Below are 15312 nucleotides of genomic sequence, written 5' to 3'. Positions count from 1 at the left end.
GGGTTCTGCAATGTATAAAACAGTACAGACCTACAATCAAGTTGTAGCAATACCCAAGATAACACTGATGGAGGGCAATTCTGTTATTGGATGGGGGACTTGCTCAGATTTCAGATTAGCATGGAATTTGGAGTCAGCTGCCAAGAGGGGCAAGATGGAATTTTCAAGCAACTTTCATTTCATTTCGTTTTTGATATGCAAAAGGTTTATTAGATAAACTTTCCTCTTTGAACTAGAGCTGTTTTAAAAATAAAAGCTAAAAAAGAGCTTTACTCTGTTCTCCATAAAAAACTTGAATCATTGGCTTAAAGTTTTGCTTTCATGAAGCACGAAGTTTTCAGTCAAGAAGCTTGCATAATATATTCCTTATGGCCCTATCTGTATGTGGTTTCTTAGAAGGGCTGCTGATTGATATCTCAGAATTATTCTTGAATAATAGCCATAGTTTTCATTAGATACTGTTTTTTTGAAGTGTTCAGACTTGTTGAATTACATTAGATTTCCCTGTTCTCTGAAATCAAATTAATTTATTATAGTCAGTCACTTTTTAATAGCTTATCTTACAGTGGGCCTTAGAGACACTATAGAAGTTGACAGATACTTGTCCTTTTTTCCCTCTTACTTTGTCCTCCTGGCCCTTCTCTTTCCTCCGAGGAGACTCATGTGATAGTATTAAGTGCTCAACTTTTAGAGTCACAGAGACCTGGGTATGAATCCTTGTGACCAATGTGACCTATGGCAAAATTTTAAAAATTTCAAAATCCTGTTTCCTCATTTGTAAAGTAGAGATAATAATAATTGTATCATCCTCACAGGCCTTTTTTTTATTTTTATTTTTATTAAATAAGTTAAAAGCATGTCAGTCACTTAACGTAGGGCTGACACAGCAACATTAGATGACTCCTAATTATTATTATTTATATTTTACTATAATTATTATTGTTTCTGATCTATGGTTATAATTTATTCTGAAATCAAGTTCCTAGATTAATTTAAATTTATTTTACTGAGGTTGATCACCCACACTTCTTTGGCCCTGGCCTGAACCATCTCTTTTCCTCAGCCCTTTGTCTCTGTCCCCAGAGAGTGAACCCAGGTGGTCACATTCCATGTCTGTTGTCTCAGCAGCACAGGCTTCCAGAAGACCCTGGAGAAGCAGAGAAGCGAGGAGCCCAGGGTCTGGGATCAGGATGCCTGGGTTCAAATCCTGTTACACCCCTTATTAGTGTGATAACCTTAGGTAAATTACTTAATTTTTCTGGGCCTCTTTTCCTTACCTGTAAAATAGGAATAATACCTGTCTGTCTCCATAGGGGGATTATGGGAGGTAAATGAGTTAAAACATGAAAGTATGTAGAATGATGTCTGGCACAGAGCATAGGTTCTGTAAATGTTAGCTCCTAGTGTGGCTATTGCTATTTGTATCAATTTTGTTCTGCAAAGCTTTGTTTTAAACAGTGTTAATTTGTAAAAAAAAAAGAAAAAAGAAAAAAGAAAAAAAGAAAAATATAATCATAGTAATAATCTCGTATTAGATTTCTTAGATTATATGTATCATCATTTTGAGATCCAGTTCAATTCAAGAAACAATAATTAAATACCTACTGTGTATCTAGTGCTATGGGGAGGCGTACATTAGTAAGATATATTCCCTGTACTCCAGGGGCTTATAAAATGGTAGGCAAGTGAAGATATATTTGGGGTTAAGCATTACACAGGGCAAGCTGTTACTGTACTTTTCATATCAGATAAAAGGTAGCTCACAGGAGGCCTAGAGTAGTTCTGAATGCAGGGGAGTGAGCTGGGAAGGTCAGGTGAGGAGAGTGGGCATTTCCAGGTGAAGTGAATAGGAATTGGGAAGGTACCCGGTACTTGAGGAAGAGTAAATTGGACGCCTTAATTGGGGTGCCTTAAAATGGGACACAGCTGTGCCAGTGAGGATGCAAGTCAGTGAGCTGTCAGTGCAACATGGGGAAACGTGGAGAGTGAGGAGATGGAGGAGATGAAGTTGGCTCAGAAATGTTCCTATTGGTACTGAGGAGAGGATGTTGATATCATTAAAGGAAAATGATGGGAAGGAGATTAGGTTTTTAGGAGAAAGGCAGGTTCCACGCAGGACCTGCTGAATCTCAGAGTTAGGAGCCTAGTTGTGGGTCTTCCATTCTCAGAGGCCTTCTTAAAACCTCCTCTGTGGATGGCAAGGCAGATGTGAGGGTAATATGATTCCTGATAGATGCAGGTCCCCCGGGAGGTGACTTGCAGGGACCTTATAATTGAAGACTGAGCATCTAAAGGGACTTTGCTTGGCCTGTGGAGCCTCCTGACCCTCTCTTTCCTCAACATTTTCTCACGCAGCCTCTGAGTTCAGGCCGTGCCATCATCCCTCTGCATGGTGCGCAGAGGTGATACCCATTCGGTGGCACTGGCGTTTGAAATAGAGAGCGTTGACTTTTAACCTCAAAAAAATCCCTATGAAATTGTTTCATTAAGGGGTGTTGCCAGAGTGGAAACAGGAGAAACACCTGTCCCCCTCCCTTGCCCGGATGTGCTTTGACTCACTTAGTTTGGTTGGTTCTCATCAACATAAAAAGGCTCTAAGTGAAGAAGAGGAGGAGGAAGAAAAGAGTTATATTAATGGTACGATATTTCCTGGTCTAGAGAAGTACATTCCTTGGTGAAAATAGGTATGAATTTATATAGGGGTGAAAAGATTTTGCAAATAACCAATACTTCCTGATCTCTGTGAATAGCTGTATCGTTCACTGTCCTCATGGTGGCTAACATTTGCAAGCAGGAAGAAAGTGTAGAACATCTAGGAAGCCTTTTCTGCTGGGTGGCAGGCCTCATTATACTTCCTTTGAGTTAAGCATTTCTGTTTTTTTAGCTGTAAGAGGAGGACACAGTGTTGTAGGAGGTTTTGAGCAAGAGGCAAGAGTTTGGTACTTGGTGGATTGTTATCGCCCTGCAAGACCCTTCGCAACTTCCTCTCGCCGCCCACAGCAGAATACGGAAACCCTGCTGTATCGGGCCACTTCTGCAATTACAGTTACAATTCACGGGGATCCTTTCACACTGCACCCTTCTGTTTGGAGACTTTTCTTTGTATGTGAAAATGTGTCTTTTGTGGTGGAATGCCCAACTGAGCCCGCCTCTCCCCTCTCTCTTTGCTCCTCTGCAGTGCTGCAGTTGAAGCTCCAGCAGCGCCGGACGCGGGAGGAGCTGGTGAGCCAAGGAATCATGCCGCGTAAGTACCCCTCTCGCTCTTCCAGCGTTCGCTAGAGTTGCTTCTAGGGCATGGTTGTGTGTGTACCCAGTGTGCCACTGGAGGCATCCTGCAGAAAACAAGGGCGATAGGTTTCATCTTTCACCCTTCCTTATGCTTTTCCACGGTCAGGGACTCTCAATCACTAATAGTAAAGATGACTTGCCCTCATTGATCAAGTTCAGTGAAACAAACCGCATGAGGTTTAATGGTGCCATGGAATCACCTTTAGCTGTTGAAATGTGCCTTTAAAAGAGTTTCTACGCCCTGTTACACTTCCCTTTGTAGGAGGACCAGATCTTGAGTTGGGGTGTTGTGAGGAAGAACCCACTTCATGCTATGATTTGCCCTAGTGTTCAGGTTCTTGGGAAGGGAAACCTCTTTTCCACCTGGTGTTTGAATCCACTATGGTTTTATTTAGAGTGAGATTCTCAGATACCCCAAGGCTGGCCTGGGTGTGAGTGTTCTTGAATGGAGGCTTTGATGGGCTGTCACAGAGCTGGGCGTAGTGCGTGCAGAGGTGCATCACTGAGAGAGAAATGAAACCGACCTTGGAATCTGTTAGAAGAGTAAGAAAATGTGTGTCTAATATCAGCAGCATTCCGAACTGAGTGGAAGCTGGGGCCAGCAAGGTTTTGCTCTTTTTAACATTTCTTTAAGTCAACAGCAGAGAGCTTAGGCTCTCCGTCTCCTTTCTCTTCTTCTCTTTGTATGTTATCGCTACTTGGTACACCCTAATGAAGTAAAAAAAAAAAAAAATGTCATACAACAACTCCTAACTCCATAGAGGGAAAACTGATGTTTTTCACCTTAACTCAGTGCCTGCTGACCGACTGTCACTGTATTTCCCTAATTCTCATTCATTCAAAATATTTGAGTGCCTAGTATGTGCTCAGTGATATAGCAAGATAAATCCAGCTCCTGCTCACAGTTTGTTTAGAAGGAAAATGCTGATAATAAACAAGGAAACAAATAAATAGACAAGATAATTTCAGAGTATGGTAAGTGCTCTGAAGTAAATTAAGTGGTTGGTGTGTTAATAAGTCATAGGAGCAAGATGGGGTCAGTTTGGATAAGATGGTCAAGAAAGACCTCCCTGAATAGGAAATATTTGAGCTGAGATCTGAAAGATGAAGTAGAGTTAGCCATTCGGAAATAGGAAAAGGGCCCGGGGAGAGGGAAAAGCGAGTGTAGGCCTAGTGCAGGAAAGAGCCTGACATGTTTGAAAACCTCAAGGAAGCCAGTGTGGCTGGGGCCTGGTAAGTGAGAGGAAAGCAGGGGCAAGTTAAGATTGGTGCAGTGGGCAGGGCCAGAATGAGGCCCTTACCTGCCACTCAGAAGAAGTGGATTTTATTTTCAGTACCATGGGAAGCCATTGAAGGCTCTTAAGCAAGTGAGGATGGGATTTGGTTTACATCGTTGTAATGGCAGGTCTATTTCTATCCTGAGCATCAGCGAGGGGACTTAAGTTTCAAATTCATCTTTTTATTTACTGCAATTAACTACCAACCCATTTACCTACATTATGCTGTCGTCTTTTCTGGCTCTGAAGTGAAGGGTTCCCCATCCCCACCCCTGAAGTGTCAGAATGGATGGCTTGTACATCAAATCGGTAATGTGATGAGGAAGGGGGGGCAGTGTGCTTTACAGAGCACTCCAGCCCTGCCAATATGCAAACTTTTGTAGAGGAATAAGTGACCAAGAGCCTCATCTACTTGTCCCTTTCATCAAGGACATCGTGTGTTTAGCATCTGCCATGTACCCAGGGTAGTCCTAGATGCTGTAGAGATTAAAGAAGTATAAGGCATGGTACCTGCCCTCAAGACATTGAACAGTTTATCTGGGTAGCTAAAACTTACCCAAGTGCAAAATAAAGAGCAATTCAGTGCTGATCCGTGGAGTGCTGACTGTAATTACAGTGTTAGTTCTCAGAGCATAATGCTACTTCTGGGGATCTGTAATATGTTCAGGCTCTAAAAGCCGTGCGGAGGTGCTCTGCACTTTTCTTCCTGTCTTTCATTTGATCCCAGGGGCTACTGGCAATCACTGTTTAATAGGATTTATTGAGTACAGTCTCCTTGCTTAGTATTCCATGTTAATACAGATGATGCTTCAATTATTGCAGTTATCTGCTTATATGTTTGTCTCTCCAATTAGACTGAGAGCTCCTTGAGAAAGTACCTTATGTATATTTCTGTCTCCAGTGCCTGACACTGAATGACTGAATGAAGACAACCAGTTGTAAAGTGTGTGTGGAGTGTGTGTGTGTGTGTGTGATAGAAACAGGTACTCCAACCCTTAAAGGGCAGAGCAGATGGCCTGTACAGAGGCTGGATAATGTGCTTCACAGAACACTCCAGCTCCGAACTCCAGAACAGTGTTGCAAACTAGTTGGATTTCTGGGCATGGAGTTTGAAACAGCATTCCTGTTGTGTCAGGAGCCTAGGTTCTAAAAGGTTCTGAATATCTGATTGTATACTTTGGGTTGTTCTCTGTATCTGTGAACTGAGAATAATTGCCCTTCCTATAGGAACAGAGATGACCTGCTTCCGTGAGAATGCTGCATCTTCCCTCATAGCAAGAGCCACCTTCAGCTATGGACACAGGCTTGGTTTTCTGCTTTTCTAGTGAAGGAAGTTAGGTAGGAAACTCTTAGCGTATGAGAGAGAATGTCGAGGCCTGGGAATAGCTTCAGATATGAAATCCCCCGCTCACTTATATACCTGGTGATATACATATAGGATCCTGAGTTCCCAAAGATGAGGCTCATTTTTTTGCTAGCCCCCCACACTGTTAGTAACTTTGTAAATAACCCTACTTCCTCACCACAACCCTGTGCCCATTCCCCCAAGCCCCTATTGTAATCTACAATATTCTCCGCCTCCCTGACATCCCCACCATCTGTCATCTTCCACCAGCCCCATTTCTCACCCTCCACTCCATGGCTTTCAAAGAAAACATGAGCAGTGTTGGGGGCAAATCATAAATGATCAGCAAGTTGTTGTTGATGATTGGAGATTTGGAGACCTGAGGAAATAACACGTGGTTTGAAGTGCCCACTTCCATTCCCATCTTGCTGGCTTGAGGAGTTTCTGAAAAGTGTCTTTATATTTAAGTTTGTTTTACAATTTAGGAAGTAGGTAGGGCCCTCAAGCTGGGGAAAAGGAGCAGTGTTGTCATGGCTCTATTCTGCCTCATCATTTATGTGTTTACATCTTTTATCAAGTTCTTCTCATCCTAGTCTTGTCGCTGTGGGAAGAAAACCCCAGGCACACCATTTCCCAGAATGCTCACACACAGGTCCCATGTAGGCCTGGCTTCCAGTTCTGACATCACAGGACGCAGTGTCTTCAGTGGCTCTCTTGCCTTCAGGGTTGTTCATGTGTCAGCATACCGTTCAGAGTTGGGGGATGGCCTTTCCATAAAGTTCAGGGGATTAAAGAACCTCCCAACCCCTACGCACATCTCTGCTGCTTGATATGCTCCGTTCATGGCATCTAAACTATGGGGTACAGAAGTTGGTTTCTGGTGTATTTTTAAACAGGATCATTTCCCAGAATCCTTCATTCTCATTATGTAAACAGATGTCTCATTTAACACCACTTAAACCCTAAGAAATACAGAGTGCCAGATAGCAAAGGATTACATATTCCAGGCCCTGAGCTTTCTTTAATGATGTCTGAAGCTCTGCATGTCTTGAGGGAGAGGAGAGATGGCACAGGCAGGAAGTTGGTGTTTAAGCCCAAAGATTAAGACCAGGAATGCTGCTGTGTCCAGAATGACGCCTCATAGAAGAGATGGGTCACGTGTGGTGCACTCTGTTCTCAAATAAAGCATCCCCCACAGCCTTTCTCTTTGACATTTAAAGGTGCACAAGGTTGTAAGGTTAAGGTGGAAATTAAGAAAAAAGTTCTGGCAGTGAAAGCTGCTGCATTGAAATAACCTTTTAAAGAAAAACATGGAAGTTCTCCTGACCCAGACAAATGAGAAACGTCTCCTATAATCTTTCTGGATATGAGAGAAGAACCTTGTTTTTCTCTTGCTCCTCCACTTTTGTTATTGGGTTGAGAAAAGCATAGAGTAGCATGTTTTAATGCTACAGTTAACCTTCAGTTTATTTTTTCCCCAAGTGCACATAGCAGAAAAACCTTAGTACCTTGGCAAGCTCATGAAGAAACCATTATTTTTGTCTTATAGGTTCTCTACGGACCTTGCTCTGTTTCTAGAGTGAGCTCGTTTTTTTAATTTTAAATAGTGTCTGTGTGCACCCAGCCAGTGTCACTGGTGACACCTCTGAATGGCTGGCAGAATTCAAAGAGTGTGAGGGCAGCCAGGTAGTGTCCGCCTGCAGGCCTGTCAAAGTACCTGGGCCCTGCAAGGTGTTCAGACAGGTTGCCAAGTGAAAAAGGGAACGCTGGCCAGCTGGCTTTGACTGGTTCACGGGTCTAAGTGGGCCCTGTGTATTTCACGTTCAAACTGGAGAGTAGCTTCATGTCATGCATTCACATAGCTCTGTTTTTGTAATAAGCTTCGCCACGTCTTGACACCCTCACCCTTCAGTTCTGAAGTTTGATTCCTTTGCTTCAGCTGTCAGTGTTCGCTAAGTGGTCTCCACAGAGATGGTGGCCCAGTTGTAGCACTCATAGTTAATCTAAGCTGTCGTGTTAGTGGCAGATCTCCTGTTCATCTGACTATAGCAGTCTATACACCAAGAAGAAATTAGTGCTAAATTCCCAAAAGAGGTTATTTAATGGCTGTGCCAGGATTTATTACTAGCATCCCTTTTCCTCTTATGCTAAAATTCTTCCTAATATTTTTTGTTATTTGTAATTTGGGGGAATTATTACTTATATTATTCTTCACCTGTTGTACAAACCGAGTTTGAAGATTCTCTTTCCTGAGTGCATATGGATCAAATCCATTTTGGTAAAGGTCTTTTAAAATCTTTCTGTAATCGCTAAAAAGACAAACCAGCCCCCTGAAGTTTCAGAGTTTCTTATAATTAGAAAGAGGCTGTGATTTAACTTTGTCACTATCAGTCCATCTTTAGGAAGGACCAGGATGCCATGAGATCTTTTCCCCTAGTTTCCATGAGTTCAGAAGAGTAGCCTCTAGACCCGCCCTGCCCACTGGCACTTCCAGCAGCGAGAGCCATATTCTGTAACATTTGGCTCATGCTGTCCAACACTTGAACTGAGACTAGCTTGAGGGAAGAGCTGAATTTTTAATCTAATTTTAAATTTTTTTTAAAGATTTTATTGGGGAATTGGGGGAGGGGAACAGTGTTGGGGAATCGGGGAAGGGGAACAGACAAGTTGCTGTCCTTTTTGTTCTTCTGTCTAGTTGTGGAGGACATTGCTTCACTGGCCCATGTTGGTATTATCATTGTGCTCTTCCCGGGTGAGGCAGCCACTCGCCGGCCACTGAACCGCGCCACTCACGGCCGCTCACGCCAGCTACCAGCCAGCCCCACTGCAGCCTACGCCATCGTCAGCGACTCATGGCATCCCAGCTCCAGGTCGAGCTGTTGTTCACCATCTTAGCTGTAGAGGGTGCAGCGTCACTGGCCCTCATGTGGGGTCTGAACCGGGGCCCTGCTGCTCAGAGCTGGCGTCCCAAGCCAACTCCTAACCAATGCGCCACTCGGCTGCCCCTAATCTAGTTTAACTTTTTTTTTTTTTAGCTGAGCCATCCTGCCACCTGTTGGCAGCTCAGCAGCTGCTCAGCTCGGGCCGGGAATCGAACCGCTGTTGCTCAGAGCTCAAACTCTTGAGCGAGCTCTTAACCAGCTGAGCCACTCGACCGGCTCTCTAGTTTAATTTTAATTAATTTAAATAGTCACATGGAGTTGGTGGCTAGTTTATTAGACAGTAGAGTTTTAGACCTCACTCCACCAACTTAGGAGCAAGGTGACTTTGGGCAACTTGATTAACTTTTCTGAACTCAACTTCAGCATTTATAAAATGGGATAATCACCCGTCTTACCTACCCCACAGAGTTAGTTTAAACATAAACGAGATGATGTATTGTTCATGCTTTTGAAATATAAGCATTGTTATTCTCAGTTAACATGAGAGGAACATAAGCTTGGATCTGCCATCTTGTGAGTCTGAAAGCAGCTTTTAGTATATATACATATATCATTCATTTCTGTCATAACCAGTGTTGGGGAACAGGTGCTATTTTTCAGTTAATAAAATCCTTCTTTATTCCACTTTGCTCCCTACCGTGGATTCAAAAACAGTTGCTGAAAATTGTTAAGAGTCAACCACCAGACAACATGGTTCTCTCTTAAGATTGTTCCCCTTTGGTCCCGTAGTAACAGGATCATCATTTTATTAGCTTGCCCTCTCCATGGTAGTGGATGTTTCCTTTTTAACTTCTCTTAAAACAAACAAAACAGTTAAACAAGTGGCTGGGTTAGAAATAGTGTTTTTTGTTTCTGGGCAACTTGCCAAGGGACAGAAACGTACACCAGTGGGGATACAGTGGTGATTCCAGAGCAGACGAGATGGTCTGCTTTGAGGCTGAATTGTCTTTTAAGATGACAAAATTGTAGGCTTCAAGGAAATGCTTTTGTTGTGCTTTTAAGTGTTCTAATGTCAGAGACACGTCTCAGCAGGTACTTTGTAAATTGAGTTTAGGTGGGGGCTGTGGTGAAAGCAGATCCTTACCTGGGCCCTGGTCATTTCCCATGTGCTCCAGTCCCTTGGGAAGTTGCTAGAAGCTCTGTATGGTAGTTTCTGAACCACTGCCCCTGTGAACCCAAGAATTTTGAGCCTATATCTGACCAGGGCCCCTTTCCGGGAGCTCAGAAAAGGCGCCCCCCAAGCCCTGCAGCTGCTCGCTGCTTCCCTCCCCTGCGCTCAGTGCCCTCAGACTCATGCTTCGCTCAGATGCCCACTCTTAACACACGGAGGGCTCCATGTGGCTCATTCAGATACGTAGCTATGTTTGGCTGGAAGAGCTAGTTTCCTTTTTTGGCTTTGTTTTAATTGAGATATAATTGACATATAACTCTGTATGAGTTTCAGGTGTACAACGTACCTTTTTGTTAAGAAGCAGAGAACCCCACCTAATTAAGATGATGTATCCTCAGCACAGGAATGGGACTGTTTGATTTTAGTTGAATCTCAAGTTTAAATAGCATTTGTAAGACGTGTGTCCTAGGATTGGGATAAACCTGATCCCTAGATTTGAAGCTTAGAGAGAATTGTGTTAGGCATGTGTTGTGGCCTCCGAAATCTTCTCTTTTTATCTCAGGAGAAGACCAGCCGGCACATCAGTCTCAGGCGATTTATGTTGTAGTTTTGACAGATACCAGCATCCTCATCGCTCTTCCCGCCGTTGTAGGGTGTGTTCCTACCTCAGTGGTCAGCGACTAGCATAGACCCTCCTCCTTGGCCAGTTGCTAGCAAATGCTAAAATAGGACTCCCGAGTGAGGTGCACGTTCACGGCCTGAGCATATTCACTGTGGAATCTAACAGGGAGCTCTGCTGAACAGGCCAGCAAAGGCGGTCTTCTCAGTATGAGTTCATGGTACAATTTAATATCTAATTAGGTGGAGTTCTCTGCTTCTTAACAAAAAGGTACGTTGTACAGTAGGTATTCCGTTTCATTTAATAATTAGTTTTTGAAATGTATGAGATATCCAAGGCCAACTGCTTTTCAAGATAATGAAACGAAGCTAAGGAGTTTATAAAATCACTTGTTGAAGCTACCCACTAATTTTACCTAAACAGTATAAATCCTAAAGAATTAAGGGGATCCCTGATAGGTAGCTGACGATGGTGGAGATTTAAAATTCTTCAGCCCAGTGGTATGTTATCTGCAGAAGGGCAAAGGTGATTTGGAGCTTGTATCCAAACAGATGACTTAGGCATATTGATTATGGGGCTTCAGAAAGAAGCAATGGCGTGTGTGTGTCTGTACACATATGTGTATGTGTGAGTGTGTGTGTGTGTACACATACATGTGTACGCACGCGTGCTTCACTGAGGAGCATATACTGGAATCTTAACTGACTGGGCAGTGGTGTGAAAGCCAGATATATGAGTAAACATGGCTGGCATATATGTCAAAGAGAAGCTTGGAAGGCCAAATATTTGACCCCTGATATTTTAACCTTTTGGAATTCACTGTACCTGTTGATATTCATGCTGTACAAGATGTGTACTGACCTCCTCTCCCTGTCTTGAGTCTCTTTTACCGTCAGTGGGTCAAGGGTGCGACACTGAAGCATTTCTAGAAAGGTAAAGATTTAGCATCCTTGAGGCTCTACTTTTTATATTCATTCTTGATAGTTGGCTTTCCTGCCAGCTTGGGTGGGGGTGACAGCCCTGGTGCCAAAACAGGGTGGTGGCAGCCCGAGTACCAAAACAGGATGTGTGTGAGGCACGTTTTCTAACTTTTCGTTTGGATCCTTGCTTGCTCCAGAATGTGTGGTCCCTTCCTCGTACTCCACCACCCAAACTTGCTTTGATTCACATCAACTTATTTTTGGTTTTCATTGTCATGGCCAGTCTTTGGAAATATTGACACAACTCTTTGGTTAATGGTCTTTGTTGCAGGATATTTGTGTAGGCATTTTGGTACGACAGCTAAAAACAGTAAGACAAAAAAAATGGAAGTCAAGACCAGTTAGTTCTCAGCCTTTGACCCCACACACACATACACACTGTTTCCTTCAGAAGGAGGATGGCTCAGAAAAAAAGTTAAAACTCAAGCTTAACGGAGCTCCTTCCAGCAAAGCACTTTCACTTTACTTAAAGCTAATAGTCATCAGAGTAGTTTGTGTAATTGCCATTTTGTGATGAGGATACTGAGGCTCAGAGGAGTTGTGTGACTTGCCCAAGGTCACACCACCACTAAAAGACAGAGGCGGAGCTCTTCCAGCTTTCTAGCTCCAAACCTCAGGCTAATTCCTGAAGGTCACAGTCAAATGGTTGTTATTAACATAGGAATTTTATGATAATAGCCTGCTGTACTTTCACCAAAATTTCAACTTTGAAAATATTGAAAACAGTGTCAGATCAGGGCCCATAGTTGGTGAGGTAGGTGAAATGTGGTGGTGAGGGTGAGAGTAACCCTGTCATTTTTAAGTCCTCCAGTGAAATTGCTTTCAAGTTGCTGCTCTTGTCTGCTGGTTGTGAGGCTTGAAGGCCAACGGCATGTTTCCACATTTGTCATAATAACCCTTAGTTAAATCAGAGGTTCTGGATTTCTTTTGTGCCCTTGTTGCTCCTTAGAAAATCTTGAGCATCCTAGACAACTGTGCCCAAGCAAGTACCTAGAATTCACACAGTTCCCGGGGGTTCACAGACACTCTAGAGCTGGTACGATGTGCCCCAAGGCAAAAGCCTCTGCTCTGTGTGGATACGGAATCCTGAGAAAAATCACCTACCTGGTGCTCATGTAACCCTTACACACACCCGCACAGCCAACCTCTCTGCCTCGCCCAGCTCGGCCTGCAAGTGACCCTCCCCGTTTCCTGTGCTGACACCAGTGAGCTCTAAGTGCTGTGACCAAGGGCTCGCTTCTGTGCTGCCTTCCTTCCTCTGAGTGTGACTGCCAATCCCCAGATGCTAACGGCAGGGTGCGGGACCCATCCCTGCTGAATTCTGCCCTGGCCAGTGTGTGCGGAAAATGGCCGAAAGCCCTCATCTTTGACTCAGAAATACACGTTTTGCAGCTCGAAGCACTGATCCAGACAGGGGCTCAGGAGATTAAACTGCGTTTGTGGGCACCTACACAGGCCCCAGAGTTGAACTGTTGAGAAAGTTATCAGGTCCTTACGATGTGGACTTTTTAGTTGCTTAGTCCCTGGTGGTAGAGAATGAGCAAATAAAAATCCTTCCTGTCTCATCCGCAGTGTCACCTTCCCTCTGCCTTTTGGACTAGGGAAACGGTGGTTTTCAAATTCTAGTGGCACCAGAATCCCTGAAGAGCTCACTAAAGATTAAAATTCTTGAAGCCCAGGAACCTGCACTCCAGAGACATTCTAATGCAAACGGTTTTTGAACTGCACTTAGAGAAACACTGGACTAAGGGCTGCTGGCATCTGTCCCCTTTTTATTTGTAGTGATGGTGTAGAATACTGATATTCTCCTCTCCCCAGGAGCTCTGAGGTGGAGGATGGCCCTGCCCACATAGTTCAAGAGTTGATGACAAACTTCTAAGACAGCTGAGGCTGCGTCATATAGAATGCTTAGGCACAGACAACTTAGGAACCCCTGTCTCCAGTGCTGGGAAAAACCTGCCTTGCCCTATGGCCATATACCGTGTCAAGTGGTCAGTTTGGCAGTTCATGAACTGCCTGCCTGGAGTTGTGTGACAAACGTCAGTGCCAGCGCCAAGGGATGTGGCAAAAGACTCAGCTTTGGAAGGAGTTTCATTATTCAGCAACCCCCTCTTCAAGAGAGGGCTGGAGGGAAAAGGATGGGGAGAATGTGGGCCCCTTAGTGTTTGCTGAAGCTCTCCCTTCTGTCCCATTGCCAGCATTAGAGACAAGGCCAAGGCAGCGTTTCTTTCCAGACGAATAGCCAGGAGAAGAGAGCAAAAACATGAAAGATCAGATTAAACGTAGTTGGGTTGGTTGGTTGATTGGTTTGTTAACTATCACATTTTATGGGGGAAAAAAGATACTTGATCAGGGACGTATCTTTTCTCCCACCCCCCACCTCCTCTTCCTACCTCTCTTATACCGAAATATACAGAAGGTGTATACACATTTTAAGAAAAGAAAAAATTGTGTTAAATTGTAATACTCAATATTTACCAATAACAAACAATGAATACAAGTCACATTTGACTTCTGCAATTACAAGAGGTGCTCAAAGTGGTTACCATCAGGGTAATTTTAATAGTTTTTTTTTCCTTTCTTAAAATGTGTATACATTTTTTAGGCACCCTCTCTATATAAATAAAAACATCTGAATTTTGAAATCAAAAGAACCAGAGTTTAGTCTTCATTCTGCAGTTGATTACGGCGCAATTTCAGATACGTGAGTTCTCCGTTATATAATGTAGGAAATAACAGCTCAAGGAAGCTCATTCCCAACATGCTATGCAATCATCAGGGGGAGCTAGAAAATCGTTCACAGCAAGTCTTTTCTGTGTGTTACCCTCAGGACCCTTTTGTCAACGGCGAGGTTGCAAGGCACAGTCCTACTTTATTCCTTCTCCCATTTCATTTCCTCTAGTACCACTCGAGAGCAAAGTCCAAAGCCCTGCAAAGCCCTGTGCAGCCTCCCCCCTCACCATCTCTGCCCACTCTTCCCCTGGTCACTGTGCTCTGCCACTCTGGTCCTTCAGGTCCCTCTGTACCTCAGGCAGTTTCACACTCAGAGCCGTTGCACTTGCTGTTTTCCTTGCCTGGCAGGCTCTTCCCTGAATGGCTACAGGGCCCACTCCCTTCCTCCGGGTCTCTGCTCAGGCGTCACATCAGAGAGTCTTTCTTGACCACTCCGCGTTGAAGGCTCCTGCCCCGTTAACTCTCTGTCTCCAGGCCCTGCGTTTGTTTGTGTGTCATTCCTCACTAGAGTGTAAGCACCAAACTAACAGGGTCTGACACCTGTGGGCTCTCAGTAGATACTTGTTGGGAGAATGAGTGAGTCACTGTTAGAACATCTGAACCTCTTTGGGGTCGTAACCCTCTGGACTCCACTTCCTCACATCTTCCTCCTCAACCTGTTGCACAGTTTCGGCCCCCACCAACCCACTGGCATAGCTCCGGGACTGCGGGCCATGGCCTGAGTGTGAGGAATCCACTGGAAACTGTAAGCCTTACTTTGTCTGACCGCCCTCTACCTAACATCCCTCTTTCTATCTACACCCTTTTTCTTGAAGCTTCCTCACTCCTAATATCAGTTTTGCTGGACTCTCTTCATCACCTAGGCATCAATTCTGAGGTTCCCTTAAGATTCAGCCTGGGACGTATTGTCTATCTCTATTTCGCGCGCGCTCTCTCTCTCTCTCTCTCTCTCTCTCTCTCTGTTTCTCTCTCTCTCTCTCTCTCTCACACACACACACACACACACACACACACACA

The 15312-nt window shown here is 44.1% G+C and overlaps 1 protein-coding gene across 3 annotated transcripts in view; it reads left to right on the top strand.

The window, feature by feature from the left end:
* The window catches only part of MRTFA (myocardin related transcription factor A), a 100702-nt gene that overhangs the window by 54973 nt on the left and 30417 nt on the right, over positions 1-15312 (top strand). For all 3 annotated transcript variants that reach the window (XM_019660585.1, XM_019660588.1, XM_019660586.1), the window contains exon 2: positions 3179-3244. In XM_019660585.1, the coding sequence (XP_019516130.1) occupies positions 3179-3244 (66 nt within the window). The remainder of the gene's footprint in view (positions 1-3178; positions 3245-15312) is intronic.

This window comes from Hipposideros armiger, unplaced genomic scaffold, assembly GCF_001890085.2.
Source record: "Hipposideros armiger isolate ML-2016 unplaced genomic scaffold, ASM189008v1 scaffold_321, whole genome shotgun sequence".
In the NCBI taxonomy this organism is placed as follows: domain Eukaryota; kingdom Metazoa; phylum Chordata; class Mammalia; order Chiroptera; family Hipposideridae; genus Hipposideros; species Hipposideros armiger.
The sequence above is the reverse complement of the archived record's forward strand: the minus strand, read 5'-3'. Positions and strand labels throughout refer to the sequence as shown.